This window comes from Suncus etruscus, chromosome 1 (assembly GCF_024139225.1).
Source record: "Suncus etruscus isolate mSunEtr1 chromosome 1, mSunEtr1.pri.cur, whole genome shotgun sequence".
In the NCBI taxonomy this organism is placed as follows: Eukaryota; Metazoa; Chordata; class Mammalia; order Eulipotyphla; family Soricidae; genus Suncus; species Suncus etruscus.
In genome coordinates, this window is record NC_064848.1 from 112,344,340 (window position 1) to 112,363,918 (window position 19,579).

Consider the following 19,579-nt stretch of genomic DNA (forward strand, 5'->3'; position numbering starts at 1 on the left):
TTTGAGATCTTCTATGTTGTTTCATTTTAATGAGCAGGGAGCATTTTTCATGTCCTTATTAAAGCAGTTAATGTGCTTCTCTAGTCTCATTATCACCACCAGAGTATACTCTCTGTTGTTTCATAACCAAGACAACTCCTTTTCGTTTTAGAAGAAGATCAGAAAGTCAAATCTGACTGCTCATATGTGGTTGTTAATAAAGCTCCTGTGGTGCAGCTCAAGGTGTCTGTGGGGACTGTACAAGTTATTTATATTTTCTTGTGGTTTTTCTATCATTACTGCAATAGTACTTTCACAAAGTGAATGTATCTCCACCAATTAAAGCAGTAGTAGGTTAAAAATATTCATCAGACTGGTGTAAAAGGATATTGTTCTTAGAGTTTTGATCAAAGCACAAAAATTAAACGGCTGCTACCATGTATTCAACACAAGTGCTAAATTAAAATGCTCAGCAACTTTGGGGTTTATGTGAACAGATGTTAACTATTTATGAAAATAAATGACACAGGCCTTGCATTCATGATATGACTCTTTGCTTATTAAAAGTGTTGCAAAAGAAAACTATGACAGAATTTGGGGAATCTGGTTTATGGTATATGAATGATTTGAATTATTGTTCAATCGAGTCCATTTAAAATTTCAAAGGTTTAACACTCTAAGAAATATTATTTGGTTTATATTCTTTTGTCTTATCTCCTTCACCCCTTTAGTTTCGAAGACTCCTAGATCACATTCATAAAACAAGCATCTGAGGCTATCAAATGGAATAAAAAACAGAATATAACTTATTATGTTTGGTTTTATAGAAATTTTATTCTATCTTACACATTGTGCACTGAAAAAGCACATAGCTGCACTTCCATTCCATTAGCTGTCATTTTGACGCTAGAGTTTTAGCCTGCTGTGTGTGAGATGTGACTGTCTACTCACAATTCACATCAAAGGTAATTTTGTGTGCAATGGTGTGCAAAATTTACCTCTAATTATGATAAGGTCACTGATGGGTCATTTATGATATGCTCTCTAGAGAATTGCAGTGAATAGCTCTTGGCAAGATTCATCTGGAAAAATTAAATTGGCCTATTACCCAATAGAAAGTAAAAGCTTCTTAGAAAATTATTCTTCAATCATGTTGAAAAATCTTAAAGAAATCCATAGAATGACAGTATGATACATGGCAAAGTCCATCTTAGATTTGGAATTACACAGAACTGAGTTTTAATCCACTCTTTAAAGTTCTAGAAGACTCTACTAGATCTTACCTCTCCTGCTTCCCATACTACCTGGGCTCCAGCACCCTGATAGGCACCCCTTTTGTCTTTGAAAATGTCATGGTGACTTCGGCTTTGGGATTCTTTACTAGCATTGAAATACTTTTCTTTTCAGGTTATTATATGTTATTATATACTTGGAACTTCTTAATTATTCCCACTTTCCAATTAGTAGACTGTATTATATCAAATCTCCAAACTATGTGAACAGACCCTTTCCATCTCTATTTAAAGGAACTACCAGCTCACTCCAGTTAATCACTGTTGTATCAAATTATTGACAGTCTTTAAGTATTAATGATGTATTAGATTACTTATTTATTGTACATTGTATATTGAATTTGAATATGAGTATGAAAGGGGGATACAGGAATACAAGGTACTGACTAGGAAACATTCCACAGTCTTGAAAGTCTATACTACTACTTAATACTACTTGAAAGTCTTCTTATGTGAATCCCTGATCCAACACTAACTGAGAAGAGGAATCCAAGGCAATATTTGTTAATAAATTAAGGATGATAAGACCTATTGAACTTCATGTAAGATAGAATGAAAACGTAAATAAAATTCAATAAATAAAATAAAAAATAAATAAAAACTTAATACAATTTATTAAGATAGTTACAAGAATAATTTCATGTTTCACTTTACAATGGTGGGCTTCCATGAAGGAACAAATGAGAGTCACCTAAGTTATTAACACCTTTTAAATTAAAGAGGGATTTGTGGGGTCTCCCTGCAGTGCTTAGTAGCCCTGAAAGGGTTTCTCAGTGATTCTCAAACAACCAGGCCAGTGGTTCAATGACTTTATTTAAATAATTTGTGTGCAGTTAATGTTTGTCTACACATGACTTAATACTGGATGCACTGTAAAATAATAAAAGTGTTCAAGTATTTAATGTACATTTTAACAAAAAACATGAAATACTCACCAGAGGGTCCAGTCATGGCCACAGTATGGCTGAACATTTCCAAGGTAGAATCCCAGAGACTGAGTGACCTCCACAAGATTGGCAAAGTCAAGACTAATGCTATTGAAAAGTATAGATGTCATAATAATTTCATCAACAGCCCAGACATCTTCTCCCTGGGAAGAGTGATATGGCTGCCACCATCTGAACTGGATTCCAAATTGTCTTGCATCATCTGGTAATTCTACAGAAATTATTCTAAGGGAAAAATGAAAGTAAAGTAATATCTTAAAACACAAACATTTACAGCAGGAACTTCCTCCCCCTCCTCCAGCAGGAACTTTTATTCTGTATAGTAGCTATAAATCTTCCACTGTTACAAACATAATTGGAGATATCTAGATTCTTTTTGATTTTCCACATGGTCTTCTAAGTACATCTAGAAATGTGACTTTGCTTTCACTCATCTCTCTTAGAGACACTAATTCCATAAAGCTCAATTGTCAAGAGTGTGAGGATTCATCTTTGTCTGGTATGGGATCTTGGACATGTTACATATATTACAGTTTGGACCAGTTGAAATCAGAACATTTCCTCACTCCCAGGAATTTAGCAGGGTGTGAGAGGTCACTTGCAATCTCATGGCAGCTATGACAACAAACCTGCATATGACAGATTGGAAAAAAATTAAGAATAATATCTAATTTTCAGGAGCAATTATTGCTCTCAGCAGCAGGAACCAAACATTAATTGCCACCGCAATGACATGTACTTAAAAGCTCCATAAATCATAGTATCATGCTACTCACATTCATATACAAGGTGATATGTGAAGCAAATGGGAAATGGAACATTTGTCTCCATCAATATACAATTAAACATCAGGAGAGGTATTGCAGCAAGCACACTGAAGAAAATGTGGCTTTCTAGGTGGGTCCAAAAAAAACTCCCAAAGATAGATAATTGGAAAACTTAAAAAAATATTACAAAACTGTTTTACTAAGAATAATTATGCTGAATTTACTGAGATAATAAGGTTGATTTTAGTATATATTGTATTAATCATTTGTTATGTCCAAAAATTCTAATTAGCACCTGTCATTTTTATGTACTGAAATATTAAACTTCACACTTACCTTCTCTTTAAATAATTTGAACAGAATAATATGATATTCATTATTGAATAAATGGAGCTAATACTGGTAGGGCATTTTTGCAATATGATAAACATACTTTAAATATCAGAAATTAATATTTAAATAGATAAATATAAAAGTAAAATATTTTTAAGGGCCGAAGAGATAGCATGGAGGTGGGGCATTTGCCTTTCATGCAGAAGGCCATTGGTTCAAATCCCAGCATTCTATATGGTCCCCAGGAGTGATTTCTGAGTGTGGAGCCAGGAGTAACCCCTGAACACTGCCAGGTGTGACCCAAAAACAAAACAAACAAACAACAACAACAAATATATATATAAATAAAATATTTTTAAAGAAAAATAGCTGTAATGTGGTTATGGCTTTGAAATATATTCTATAATTTACTGAAATTTGTGACTATAAGAGTAAAATTTAAAGTATCTTAGTAAAAATCAAAATTTCTAAATATTTTTTAGTAAATAATTACTTTTTGGTTTGTTTTAGGGCTAGACCCATTGGTATAAGATGTGAGAAGAGCTTACTCCTGCTTCTGTATTCAGAGATCACTCCTGGAAGGCTCAGGGTATAATTTTGGGTAGTGAGGATTGAACCTAGGTTGGTCACAATAAGGCAAACGCCTACATGCTATACTATCTTGCTAACCCTTTATATAGTTACTTTTATTTATAAGTATAAAATATATAAAATCATATTCACAAAAAAGCAACAAACATATGTATTAATAAAATTTCTGGTCAGTTTATTTTTAGAAAATTATAATTATTATTTATATTAATAATTTTAAGAGTTATTCTCTATGACCAAACAGAATTAATAAAATAACTAAAAATAAAATTCTTTATAGAATTTCTCAACTATAAAGAAAAAGGTACAGACACATTAATAACAATACTTGAAATGGTTAGTATTTTTCCTATCAGATATTGAAACTGTGAGTCTGTAATCAGACTTTGGGGTTAAGATTCTAAAATCTAATACCCAATGGTTATGACTTTACAGCCACATGGAAGTTACTTAATTTCCATGTTTCTCAGCATCCTTAAAATTATGTCAGTAATATTCTTATGGAAAATTCAGAGTCCTTTAGATTTTTCTGTAATATACTTAGAACCTAGACAAGTAATTGGCATATAAAAAAGAACTCAACAAATTTTTGTTGCATGGTTTATATATATTATGTATAAACATATATAATGTAACCTTTTAATATATAATATATATATAAACTTTATATATTTATATATAACGTTTTATATATAATATATAGTATAATTATATATTTTAGTACATCCAAATTGAAATTTAGATAAAGGGAATAAGGAGGTTAAACCTCTTTAAGGACAAACATCCATTAAGTTGCATAAAGGCCAAGGCATAGCCTTGGCAGTTAGTGTGGAAAAGAAGTCTTTTCTTTCACCACTCTATGTATCTTATAGGGCCTAGGTTAGAATAACTGAGATCAGTGATTAAAATATTCCTAGATATGAATCCAGGAATTTAGGTCAACTATTGAATCTCAAAATTTCTTTTTTCAGTAGAAAGGAATCTCAAAGATTTGTTATAACTAAACACAACAGTTGAAAAAAAGGAAATAGACTGCTTAATAATTTAAAACTAATAATAACTTAGGGAAGGGAGATAAGAAAGCAGGTAGAGGACTTGCCTCACATGTGGTCAACCAAGGTTTTATTCCCAACAACCCAGGTCCCAGAACCCCACTGGGAATGATCCTAAGTACAGTCAGGGGTAACTGTTGAGTACCACTGGGTGTGGTCCCCAAACCAAAATAGAGAAATCAAGCAATTAATTAAGTAGTAAACCCCATAATTAAGAAAAATCTAGGATAATTTTATTCACCAGCAATAGCAATTTTTTAAATAGCAATTAGATAAAATCTGGTCAGTTTTCTTGGTTTGTTTTTGGGGCCACATCTAGCTGTGTTCAGGAGTTACTCCTGGCTCTGCACTCAAGAATTAATCTGGGCAGGATTGGGGACCTTATGGCATTCCAGTGATAGAATCTGGGTCTGCTGCTTGCAAAGCAAGTACTCTACCTGATGTACTATCACTCCAGGCCACATCTAGTCAGTTTGAATGAAAAGATTCTTACATAGTAGTAGATTCAAAATTGTATAAATAAAATGAAAATGAAAGTAGCTATTTACTGAGTAAATCATAGGCAAGTAAATGATTAATTTACTTCTAGAAATTGTCTAGGAGCAAGTGGATTGTCAAACATCAAATTATTTTAAGGCTCATACTAGTTTTTGAATCATCAAAGCAGAGACATATGAACTTTACAACAATTGAAGAAATAATATATAAATAAAATATAGCAATGGCTAAGGCATCATACTATATTCAGTTCTCTTGTGAAGAATTTACATGCATTATTTATCATGAAAAATAGAATTTAGTATCTAGAACATAACAAAATCCACTTCTCCTACCTCATATTCTATTAGTATTTGTGAGGGGGTGGAAGAGTTTTACAGATGAAAGTACATATACAGAAAATGAGTTTTTTTTGTTACTTCTTAAAAATTTCCACTCTAAGATTTATTTTTCAAGCTATGCACACACCAAGTGTTATAAAACCACCATGATTCTGTTTAAAAGAAAAATGTGGCTGTCAAATGGAAAGGAAGATTAAACATACATTTGCAATAGCACATATTATGAGTAATTATTTTATATCGACAAAGATTAATTAAATTTCACAATACAGATTGATTACCAAATTTTGGAGTTGTCTATACTTGTTAGGAAAATTGTGTTTCAGGGTAAATTAAGGATAGTGGCATGTCCTTCATATTTTCATAATTATCACCTTGATTTTCATTTAATTTTCTTCTAATGTTTACTATGAAAAATTTCCAGACCGTTGCCTTAACATTTATGAATTTCCACTGAGTGAGAATTCATTGAGTTTAGCATTCTATTTATTTTTGTAGGAAAAGTTTTTTGTACCACATATTGTTCATTCTTATATTTTTACAAAGTGCAATATTTATTACTCATTGTAGTTATTTATTATATCTATTGCACGGATCTTTGTTTTCCATAAAACAAAAGATTTCATATGTATGCAAATATTTTAATGCAGGGAGTCCCAAAATTTAAGTTATTATCAGTGCTTTGAGTTTTTTACTAGGGTGCCAGAGCAAATTTTGTAACTCAGTGTTCTCATCGTCTCCACATCTCCTCACAATTTCTATGTTCTTCCAGGTAGTTGAATGCCGTGCAAAGTTATCTTTGTAAATGTAAACCATAACTACCACCTCTAATGGTATTTAAATTTTGTCATCTTTTGCCATTTAAAATTTATAATAAACAGGTCAGTAAGTATAATAGAAAGGGTCAGTTGGACACTTCCAAAATGGTATATAAGTCACAGCGATTAGTATTTCTGCCAACATTAAAGGGTGGCCCAGCTTCAGAGAAAATTCTGGTTTTATGAATAAGTTAATATTTTATTATAACATTATTAATTAATATTATCAATATACTTATAATTTAGTACCATGTTAAAATTTAAGCTAATCTCATATTAGATATAAGTATCCTAATAATTTTTTATCTTTTATAGGCATTATGGTATTTCTCTGAATGCATATTTTAAAAGATGTGAATACATTCCTTCAAATTACTAGAATTTAGGAGACCAAATGAATCAAAAGAACATAACCCACTAGTTTTTCATGCAAGAACTCTGTTCTCACCTTTTATTTTTGCTGTGGACGTATAACTGGAAATGTATACCATATGAATGACAATTTCCCCGGAAAGGAGATATTACTGTTATAATTTTTCCAAATTCTTTCCAACATACCTGGGTTCATGATAGTTGAGATATGAATAATGTTCCAATAGTTTCCAAGTTATCCCATTATCGTAAGAGTAATGCAATAAAACTCCTTCACCAGGCTGGTTGGGGGCTCGGCATGTGCTCAGAACGGACTTGCTTCCTATTCTCAGTGTGAACTGGAGAAACCTAGACATAAAGTGTCTATGATTACTGCATGCCTAAACACTTGAAATCATATTATTTTGGTTTTTAAAATATTTTCAAATAAATTTACTGAATTACAAATTCAACCCCTCCATAAAATATATGTGATGTTATGGTGAGATATGTGAATATGTTTAGAAGATAAAGTTAATGAACCTATTTTACATATAAATATATCCGTATAACTAAAACTATGTTTACACATATTTGTATATTATGTACTTGTGTACATATACTTAAAATGCCTATCATTCATTTACTGCATTATTTATTAGGCACTGGGGGAAGGGAAGATGTAGGGCAAATCTAATCAGTCCCTGCAAGCTGTCAAATAAATAAAAAGACATAAATAATTAATTAGATCTTGGTTTAAGAACAGAGTTTGGATGCTAATATTTCATATTTTAAAAAAAATCTAGGGAGTCATTTGTATCTTAGAGTCATCCAAGAGCCTTTAGATACATTTAAAACTAGGTCATGTTAATTCTATCTAAATTGTAGCCTATTTGTTATAAATTGGAATTAAGAATGGAAAATACATATATAAACTAATTATTTTGGTTTATATGTGTATTCCATCCTTTCTTAACTCACCTGGACTGAGAGCTGTCAAGGAAAGATGTAATTAGCTGGCGCCTCCCATCTTTGTTGAAAACCAGGGCTTTGCCACTGGCTAAGACACCACAGCCAAAGCTTACTTCAGCACCACGGATAGAGTAAAAGTTATGGTAAGAGGAGAGTCTGGAATTACCAAAGCTTTCAGAAATAAACATTGGAAATGTTTGAGATGCCATTTCACAAGCTGGACCAGAAAATCCAGGGTCACATCTGAAAGAAATTGCCATAAAATGAAATCTTCAATTTCTGGTCCTTACAGAGATTACTGAATATATATTAGAAAGGAAGAAGACTAGAGGCCAACACTTGACAAACGACAAGCAAAGCCCATTAATCTTTGGAGAATACTGAATCTTAAAACTTGATAAGGCCAGACCAACTGTAAATAATCCTAAAGAATACAGTCTTTGGACAACCCTCCCATAAAAAGATTCTGATGAAAACAGTAATTCAACACTCACCTTTAACAAATTCCAACAACTTATCTGTAAATCTACTTACTTTTGTGCACTTCCATTTCAAAATGTTAGTAAAGATATATGCACATGACTATTCATGATGGTCACTAAATTTATAAAAGCAATTGCATGAGTAAACTACTTCTTATTAGATATCTAGAGTAAAATTACTATAAGAACAATACTATGTTCATAACAGGAATTATCTGAACTATTTGGAAACTGCATTTAACCATAATTACTTCAAATGTACATTGACAGTAAGATAATCCCAAAACCCTTGACCTAGATAGGTGTCCTCAGGAGTGTACTGCTTCTTAGTTGAATCACAAATTAGCAATGCTTTAAGAAAAGAAGTCACACACAACAACCTGCCTGCTGCCATTACTAGGATGTGCTATATTTATGATCAGCTGATTAGATTTTAATCTCTCGGACTCTTCTAGCAATAAAAAACTCATCACAGGCCACCCACTATATGAATCTCAGAAAATTCTTGTATTTTAAGAAGTTTATCAATCAGAAACTAGTTTTACATTCTTTATTATTTTACTGCACTACTCACTGTATTTACAGTGAGAGATATGGTTAGGTCTAAATTGGTGTTTTGTGGGTTGGGGTAATTGCATTTTCAGTAAATCATTCAACATGTAATAAAGTCTGAAACATTGTGTGTGTGGGCTGCTGGACCAGGAAGCTAGAAAGTCTGCACCCTACCATGGAGATAAATTCCTGCAACTAATAGATGCACCAACACAGAGACTAGCTTATTACTCAGACGCTCCATTTTTCATTATTTTATTTCAGGTTGGGGGAGGGGAATGTCAAGTAGGGTTGAGGGAACCCGGGTGCCATCCCTGAAATATCAACCCAGCCTCAGCCAGAGATGTCAAAACAAAGAATCAGTCAGTGCCGCTTTTGTCTCCTTGGTGGTTCTCAGATGCCTCCAGAACCTCATTCAGTGATCTAGGGGATACAGAAGCTTAGTGGAGATACTGGAGAGTAATACAGGGTTCCAGGCATACAAAGCATGCACCCTGACCCCTGTGCAAGGTCTTTGGCTACTTTAACACCAGTATAGAATGTGGAATCTCTACTGACCTCATGAAGAGTAGATGTAGTATATCAATGTATTAAAATAAAAGTCAAATTTTGTGATTTATTTTTGTTTTTTGGGACACACCTGGTGACTCGAAGGGGTTTCTCCTGGCAATACACTCAGAAATTGCTCATGGCTTGTGGGGACCATATGGAATGTTGGGGATCAAACCAAGGTCAGTCCTGGATCAGCTGTGTGCAAGGCAAACACCCTACCACTGCACTATCGCTCTGGCCCAAATTTTATGATTTCTAGGGAGAAGATTCACTGTGCTAACAAGATTACCAAAGAAGTTGAACCCTAAATCTACTGTATAATGCTGTTTGAAGGCTGTTTTGTCATTAGGAATGGGAGCTGAGAAAACCCAACATTTAAAAAAAACTGATAAGGAAAATCATAAGGGATGAATTTAATACTGGAAAATGGAATGTAATTTGGCGTGGCCATAATTAGAATATGTGTTTCCAATAACAGTTTCTATTGCCTGAGTATGCTTCAGAACAAATAATTCTCTAGGTCTCTTAAATGTGTCTTTTTAGGTATGGGACTTGGAGAAACAGGACGATGTCTTTGGGATCAGTTTCCATAGAGAGATTTTGAAAGTGTATGTATATTTGGATATATAATGTAGTCTACAATCTATTTTAAATAATATAAACATTGTTTGCAGCAAAAACCTTGGCGCTTTTAGGAATAATAAATACTCGTTCATCTATTCACACTTAAATATTATATTATTTCACCCTGCATGCCAGCTGTGGGTGGGCTATTGTGGGGGGGAAGCTTTCTGTTAAGGTATCTGTTTGTCTCTTCACATGCACCTTTAATAGGGGTTGTTGTAAAGGATTAATGAGTTGTCAGTTTAGAAACCCAGGTGTAGGTATTATTCACAGACAAAAAAGTGGGCACTGGAGAGAAAGGAATTGAGGCAACAAGTGACTGGAAGAGGAGAAGTAAGGGGAAAAAAAGCACAAAGTGGGAGTGGTCCTAAATCAAGGATGTCTAAAGAAAATAAGTGGTATTTAATGTGATTTTCTTTTCTGTGCAATTTTGCTCAAACTTGTCAGAGAAAATACTGTTGGAAAAGTGGTAGCCAAATACTGATTCTATCCAACACAAATCTTATTAATATTATTATTAAAAATAGAGACACATTTGAAAGTTTCAAGTGGTGAAAATATCCTGAAAAACCTCAGGAGGAAAAGGCCAGGATGATTCAGTATAATAAAGAGTATAAAAACAGAATGAAGTTGAAAGTATAAAACTGCCATTCAGAATCTTTTGCATCTATTAAGGCTGAGACTTAATAAAACTACTAGAAGTGAAAAGCAATGCCATACACAAAAGCCAATAATGTAATTATAGAGACATCTTTTAAAAATAGCACTTTCTATTTGTATCAAAAACACCTATCAATTTGGGTCATTTATCTTCAATACTTTTCAGTAAATCCTGGAACACAGTATATGTTCAGACATTTATTAATCATCAACAATTAGTACTAATCAGTAGCATTACTATGTAGCCAAGTTTTATAATAGAAAGTAAAAAAGAAGTGATCACAGAACTAAAAAGAAAAACAAAATCCTTTCGGGGACACTGACAGGGATCACAGTTTGGCCTTCTTTTGTTAATTTCCTGTGAAATTGCACTAAACAAGAGGACAACATGGTTTCTAAGATAACAACTAGGGGAAACATGAAATATTTGGTAACTAATGAGTCAGCGTTTCTGAGCAGGTGATGGTGAGCTACTAAAAGTAGATAAACATGTTAGTTTTGAAATATGATTAGAAACTTCAGGTCATTTCATAATCCATAAACACTTTAACTTTGCAGAGTGCCTTCTTTATTAACTAAATTCATTGAAATATAGTTAAAAGGTTAGTTTGGTATCTTAATGGTAGAACACATGCTCATTATGTAAGGGCCCAGAGTCTGATCTGCGATACCATGAACACTGTCAAAAGTAGACTTAGTATGGGAGTAAAGGAGGGAGATGTGACATGCATGCTGGGAACAGGGGTGGAGGGAGGACAATACTGGTGGTGGGAATGCCCCTCATTCATTATCACTATGTGCCTCAAATATTACTGTGAAAGAATTGTAATTTACTTCGACCACATTTAAAAAAGTATGCTTAGTGGCCCTCAGTCCCAGTTGGTTCTTAAAAAAATTATCCTGACACCAATGTTGTCAACTGTCTGCCTTATATGTATAATTTTCAAATGACCAAGTTCAAAGCACTTCTATGAACTATTCATTAATTAACTGGCTAATTAATTACTCTCTTCATTTAGTGGATAAAAAGAGTTAGATGATATGCTCTTGAAAAAAATATAACAAAGGTCATGATTTCTGGTATTACAGGGTATTTTATTGATAAATATATACCAAAATGACATTTTAGACTTCATATTCATTACTGTTATTGTGGCAATTTTCTACAATAAAGCCACTTGAATCAGCATCTTTGACTTCTGTCAGGGGAGAGGAGATTGGCTGTAGAAATTGACACAAATATACAATCCTGTATCAGTTTGGGATTGGCAACACCAGCCTCAATCTAATGGACCACTCCCAGAGCTAACATCAGAGTCAAAAATGAATAGGAGATTGACTCTGTAAGGGTGTCTGCTGATTGACTATGTAAAATATTCCAGCCTTTGTTTATTTTTTAAAATTTTGATTCAGTTAAAAAATTTTGATACACTTACTAAGTGTCCTTAATGTTTCTGTCAACTTAAACAATAGCTCACCTATTGAAGCCAGATTGTATGGAATAAACAGCCAGGCTATGAGTTTACTCATGGCTGCCCAGGCAACTTCAAAGTTTTACAGTCCTTGTGTGTTTGCCTCATTCTTTGCCTGAGCTCCAACTGAATAAAGGCTGAATTTGTGAATCCAGTTGGCTTTATTGCAGTTAATTGTCACAGTTATTTAAAAATATATGCTTTCACATTTTTTTGAAAGCCCAAAAGCTTTTGTAAGAAGTGAAAAGTATTTTCATTTTGTTTATTTAGGTCTTTTTTGAGGATATGGACCTAATGATTCAGTGTTTGGGCCTAGATGTGGTGTTTTGGGACTACCAGTGCTAGGATTCAACCTGGGGCCCCTGGCACAAAAGGCATGTACTCTAGTCTAGCTCTCTCTTTAGTCCCTAAATGTGTGTGTGTGTGTGTGTGTATAGTAAAAATGCTTAATATTTTTTTGGGTATTTTGTTTGTTTGTTTGAAGGCCATAGTCAGAGGTACTCAAGGATTACTCCTAGCTCTATGCCCAGGTTTCACTACTGGCATGCTCAGGGAATTTAACTTAGGGTGGGTAGTAGGCCATCTCAAGCTATCTCTATAGCTTCTTCTAATGAATTTTAGAATTCACTAACAAGGTATGTTAAGAAATAAAATACAATTGAACACTAGTAGAATTTCATGGAGAAAGAGAGTGAAGAAGGTGACTAAAAGAAGAAGAAGCAGGAATCAAACTAAGAGGAATTCAAATTTATTCACAGATTTTAATGAGGTCTGTTTGTTCACAGCATAGTTTAAAAGGTTGTTTGTTAATAATTTCCACTTGCAATATAATTTATATTGTAAACTCTATTTATTATCTTTTAATATTCTAGTTTACGTAAATGCCATTTGGGATATCCTAATTTTTATTTATTTATTTTTGGGTTTATGCCAAACCTGGCAATGCTTAGGAATTGGTTCTATATTCCTGAATCACTCCTGGTGGACTTAGGGATGCCAGGGATGGAATCTGGGTCAGCCATGTGCAAGGCCAATGCCCTATCCACTATACTATCAGTCTAGCCCCTGTGGTATTCCACTTTTAGATCTACAAAGACCTCCAGAGCCTATAAAGGAAACAGTGTCTTATAAAAGTGACAAAGACTTCAATATGTAAAGTACATGCCAAAAAGAGAAGCATAAATATAATTGTATTAAGCTTACTTGCAACCATGCCGAGTGCACTGTCCTCTGCCAGAACAGAATTTGAGACAGGATGGACCAATATAAACTGCAGGGCAAAAGAGAACGTGTGAAAGAGTAACATAATTGGAAAAATCAAGAATGCCATCAGCATATGACACAATTTTATGAAATACGTACGAAATCTAGATTCTTAAATGTTTGCACAGGAATCCAGGTTTATAGCTTTATGTAAGAGGTTAGTCCCTAACTACAAATCAATTGTAATCACATAACTTACACAAATATTTCTTTTTTTTTTTTTGGTTTTTGGGCCACACCCGGCAGTGCTCAGGGGTTACTCCTGGCTGTATGCTCAGAAATAGCTCCTGGCAGGCACGGGGGGACCATATGGGACACCAGGATTCGAACCAACCACCTTTTGGTCCTTGATTGGCTGCTTGCAAGGCAAACACCGCTGTGCTATCTCTCCGGGCCCACACAAATATTTCTTCTATGGTTTTAATAACTAAAAAGAGGTAGAAAATATAATTGAGGTTCCTTAATGAAGTCTCTTCAGTTAAGATGCTCTTGCATAGAATATTAGTGATTCTGTCTTGAACTTTCCATGACATTTCGGTTTTGATAAAAACAAATTTATGAAGGACCACTTGGTATATATGAAATGGAGATAGTATAACTTATTTTTAAAATTAATAATTGTTTCTTTCAGGATAAAAGTCTTTAATATTGTAAATGATTGCTAAATCTATTTCAAATATTAATTATTGCTTCATGAAACAGGGAGAGAAAAAGTTGTTGTTGTGCATAAAGTTTTCTCCACAATGGAAATCTTTTCCTAAATGGTAACTTTCCTAATAATGTTAGCATAAGCCTAAATTATAATCTTTGGAGTACTGATAAAATACTGATTAACACTTAGGATACTAAACTTTTGATCATCACTATAATCAGTAACACAAAATACTGTAAAAGTAAGACAAATCTGTAATTAGAAATGTTGTCTGTTAAGATCATAAGAATTCAATTTTAGACATAAACAAATTTACCATTCTAAGGTTCTCCTGTTTAATAATCATGTTAAATGTAGTTGTTTATTTTAAAATTAAATTTGTGTGTGTGTGAGTGAGTGTGTGTGTGTGTGTGGGGGGTCTGTGCTCCCTAACGCATTTACTCTTTGGAGTCAATTAACTGCTGTAGTAACGCCAATGAAAAGCAAAGCAGGCAGCGCTGCTACTCTTAAGGAAGGAAATTGCTGAGTTAGGAGAGATTAGGTGGGTAGAAGCAAAGTGCTTAAGGATATTGGCTTTAGGTGTCACATAACCCTGGATAAAATTGTTCTATTTCACTTGGGGAAATTTAAATAATTTATCTTAACTAAGTCCTTGTGTCCCAATTCTTGAAAATGAGTTAATATTTCTTGGAGGAAAAAAATAAGAGAAAACATCTCATCATTAGCAAGGATTCTGATACATAACTTTAGGATCATTACCACCATACTGCCAGACATCCTTTAATGTCCTCCTGTTCATCTTCTTTGATGCCTCCCATTAGCTAAGGACTGAGGAATTAGAAAACTGATTGTTTATTCTTTTACTGGAAATGTGTATGAACTATTTTTCCAGCATATTTGGTTGTATGCTTTACTTGTTGACTGATGAATTCTGTAAGAGGTTCAGTGCATTCTACAGGGTTACTTTGGGAATTACCTTATAGTACATCACACCATGGTTCAAAAAAATCCCTTTTGCCGAAAACCTTAATGAAGCAGGATTACAGGTAATTGAAATTAAAAAAGTATATAATTTAGACTTTTTATTTGTTTTGAAGCAACACACCACGTGCTTAGGGCTTACTCAGGGATCACTCTTGGCATTTTTTTGGAAGCCATATATGATGCTGCGGGTCAAACAGTGGTTGGTCACATCTCTGGCCCTTGTAATTAAGAATTTTTTTGTTATCTCTCCTTGCTAATGCTTGAGTCATTAGGACTCAAAGTATGAGTAACTTTACAGGCTCCTTGTTCCTAAAACTACAGAAAGGACAAATCAGCTTTCCTTATTATTATCATTTCTGTTAATGTGATCAATTAGAAAAGCTGAAATGTGTTGAAATTTGTTCCAGGATTTCCCACTTATTTTCCTAAGAATTTCAAAGTTATTTACAAAAAATATTTTCTTTACTAGCAGAAACTAACTTTATTAGTAGGAACTAACCACTATTTAAAGGATACATATCTAACAAAATGAGATTACCTCTTTTGCCCCCATCTATACTTGTTTTTTTGTGACATAATCCTGGAATTCCACAATGAAGTGGGAGAGGATGCTTGGGTAAACTGTTTTACATTTCTCTTGGGAAGGAGTGTGTGTCTTCTTGCTTTAGGAAGAAGTCAGAAAGCAGATCCTGTTTTGGTTGACAGCTTAAATAAAGGATAACGGAATTGAAGTACAACTTATCCAAGTTATATAACTGGCAACAAGCATGACTCTTTTTGCTCATTCCTTTGGTTTTATGTCTTGTAACTCAAAGCAATATTATGGGTGCTCTAGATGTGTAGTATGTAATTTCTGACTTAGAATCAAGTTGGGATAACTTTCGTTAGAAGTTTAGCTTTTTTTACTTAGGCTTATCAATTTTTCGTTGCAATTTTAATTTACTTGCTTTGCTTATAATGTATTTTAAATTTATTTTATGATTACAAAATAATGTTTATTACAGGATGGTGAAATGTATGACAGTAGGCAAAAGTCACCCATATCTTACTGTCACACATTATTCTCTAGAGCTAATTATCATGACTACTCAGTAAAATGCTAAGCAGAATGTTCTACCAATGGAGAAGCTTCGTTTCATTTTAATAATTTATCCTTAGATGTTTTCATAAATGTTCTGTACTATTTAATGTTGACAAGTCATATGAGTCTTTGATATCTGGACTTTTAATTGGGCTTCTTTGAATCAACAGTGCTGAAAAAATTTATATTTGCTCATCAGTTAGTTATCTTGCCTAAAGTTATTTATGAGTGCTATACATTTTTTTTGGTCACACCCAGCAGTGTTCAGGGGTTACTCCTGGCTCTATGCTCAGAAATTGCTCCTGGCAGGCTCAGGAGACCATATGGGATGCCGGGATTTGAACCACTGACCTTCTGCATGAGAGGCAAATGCCTTACCTCCATGCTATCTCTCTGGCCCCTAGTTCTATAAATTTAATGGCTTCAATTTCCAGTTTATTCGTAAATAACAAAAATATCAATACATGGAAAGATAATGGTATAGTATCTTCCCACTTTATAAAAATGACCCAAAGTTAGTAAGTACTGTCAGTTGGCTCTCCTTTTCTTTTTTATTTTCCTTATAACTCTATATACAGAGTCACTTTTATATATTCTTTGAAAAAGAAAATCTACTTTAATGAATATGCCTGTTGGTAGACTCATTAAAAAAAGTTGGTTATTTAGAACAAGAAACAGCCATATACCAAAATAGTTTAAATACCTTCTTTCATGTGAATTTGTCATAAGTAATCTTGATTTTTAAGTTATGTGAATATTATCACTTTTCTGTTAATTTTAAAGTTAACAGAATATTTTATGTATATATTTTATTTATTTATTTATTTATATTCATTTATTTTTTGTTTTTTTGGGTCATAACCAGAGGTGTTCAGAGGTTACTCCTAGCTCTGCATTCAGAAATCACACCTGGCAGGCTCTGGGGACTGTATAAGATGTTGGAAATTGAAGCTAGCTTGGCTGCTTGCAAAGCAAATACCCTACCCACTGTGCTATATAACTCCATCTCCATGCATATATATTTTATATTGTTTTCTGAGAAGGCAATATAAAATCTCACTAGCATTTTGGAGATGATATTTTTTGTGTGGTGTCTGCATTTAAAAGATAAGCATTCCAGATGTTGCAGTAGTTACTAAGAGAACGATTCCTATTTTAATACATAGTATGGTAAGTGTTTATGTTAATTTTGTATAAGACATTCAAAGAAAATGTTAGGATAGCCCTTGTCATCAACTCTGAATTTGAGTTTCAGAGCTTTCTGCATTTTAAAATTATGTATGTTGAAACATTCTAGCATCCAATATTGCTGACTCCATTGCCTTCTTTCTTTCTTTTTTTCTTTCCTTTTTTTTTTTAATGATTGTGCATCCCTGGTTTTCTAATGGAATGCAAAGGAGAAAGTGAAGAAAGGGTGTTTAATGAATCACAAGACCATGACTTAGGAATGTGATTAAGCCTGTGCTGATGAACAAAAGGACAGGAAGACTCTACATCAATGGCATGTGATTATGACAGACACAAACTAACCATTATCAATTGCCCACATGTTTCCAAGAATTGGTCCTGTTTGTCTCCAGCGGATTCTAGTGTCTCTGGTTAGCGCAGCATTGGGAAGGGGAATAGTTATTCGGCTCCACCTGCAAGAATTTAGCACAAACAGCTTCCAAATTATGTTTCACATTTAACAAAGATATACTTTTCATGCTTTTAATATCTTAGTGTCTGTATACTTGGGATAGTATAAAATTTGATAACAAATTGTTTACCTGTGAAGCTTATTTACTTTTTTTTAGCGTGCATACAACTCCCAACAGCATTTCTATCTTACCTATGTAGTTGGTTTGTTAAAAAATGACAAGTACTATTTACTTACTTTTTTGACATTATTTTTTAGAGTTTTATCAATGATAGAACCTAACATATATTGTTTCATGGTGCTATTTTATTGTAAACATTTACACAAAGAAAAGAGGCTGATGAACACCTTTTGGGGGGCTATTCTCTAGTCCTATACACAGAGAGGCTAAGATAAAAAAATAACTCTCAATTTTGATATCCTTGATTGTCATTTTTCTATTTATCAAGAGCTTATTTCAAAAATGGTCAGGATTCTATAAAGTAATTTTTAATTATGTGAACAGTTCCAAAGGGTGTATTATTGTCCTCAATGTATTTGGAAAGAAGAGAAAAGTTAGAGTAAATATTGTTACAAAAATAGTTCCTGAAAGAACCAGGATTTGAATTCAGGTTCAGTTCTAAAGCTTAATTACACTTCTTGATGCTGCATCTTTTCATAGGTATTTTGATTATGAGTCTTTTGGCAATAAACAGAGGATCACTATGAATCATTCTAATTTATAGTGCATTTCTTTATATTAAGGTTCACCAGCATCTCAACTTATGATGTGTTCTCTCTCTCATTCTTTTTCTCTCTTCTAAATAAAACATTTTACTTTGCAAAAAAATTAATTTATGTAAGTCAAAATGTAAGTGCCAAGTTATGTAAGAGCCATCAGGCGTCTGCAGAGTCTCAACTTTTATCAGATTGACCTTTTATCAGATAGTTGCTGTCGTTTTATGCAACTATTCCTAAATAAACTGATTGAAAAAGAAGGTCATTTCTCTATCTATTATGCCAAAACTGCAGTCATCAGCCTTTTCATTAACTTTAATTTTGCAACATGAATTCATATTTGTCAGTATCTTAAGAGAACTTACCCACTGTAGTTTTCAGAGGAGTAGATGGTACTATGGGGGAGGTGTGATCCAGCACAGATCTCAGGCAAACATTCGGTGTGGAGAAGGGACCAAGAACGTCCATGGTTCGTTGAAAACTCTAAGCTGACACTGATAACACCAGAAGAAACAGAACATGAAAGGGGTAAAGAAAATATATTACTTATCTCAATGGTTACAGAACAAGGGTAAAAATATTGAGATGCTCCTTCCAAAATTAATATTTTATTTTCCACTGAGGTCTTTGAAGGGAATGCAGTTAAATTACTGTTATGGAAACAAACAATTTTAAAGAAGACAAATGGTAGTTTGAGTTCATGCCCTTGAGTTTGATAGATGGCAAGGTAATTACCATGTCTCACACTGTCACTTCTTCCTGTGAATGTGAGACTGACAAAAATCTTGGAAAGGACACGAGTCACACTTCAGCCAGTGAAACTGAGAAGTCAGAGCTCTTGACGTGCTAATTGATTTCTGTGCCTATTATTAGGGGGTCACTAACCAACAAGAGGTCAAGCTTTTTTTTCCCCAGTTATTTGTTTTGCCTTCTCACTCAGCAATCTGTTGGAATGAATGG

General features: G+C 33.6%; 1 protein-coding gene across 1 annotated transcript in view; it reads right to left on the reverse strand.

Moving 5' to 3' along the window:
- RELN (reelin) overlaps nucleotides 1–19,579 on the reverse strand; it is a 548,597-nt gene that overhangs the window by 173,845 nt on the left and 355,173 nt on the right. The window contains exons 15-20 of the mRNA XM_049783824.1: nucleotides 18,985–19,113; nucleotides 17,794–17,903; nucleotides 13,487–13,553; nucleotides 7,951–8,184; nucleotides 7,177–7,338; nucleotides 2,207–2,443 (exon numbers count right to left, since the gene is read on the reverse strand). Of these exons, the coding sequence (XP_049639781.1) occupies nucleotides 2,207–2,443; nucleotides 7,177–7,338; nucleotides 7,951–8,184; nucleotides 13,487–13,553; nucleotides 17,794–17,903; nucleotides 18,985–19,113 (939 nt within the window). The remainder of the gene's footprint in view (nucleotides 1–2,206; nucleotides 2,444–7,176; nucleotides 7,339–7,950; nucleotides 8,185–13,486; nucleotides 13,554–17,793; nucleotides 17,904–18,984; nucleotides 19,114–19,579) is intronic.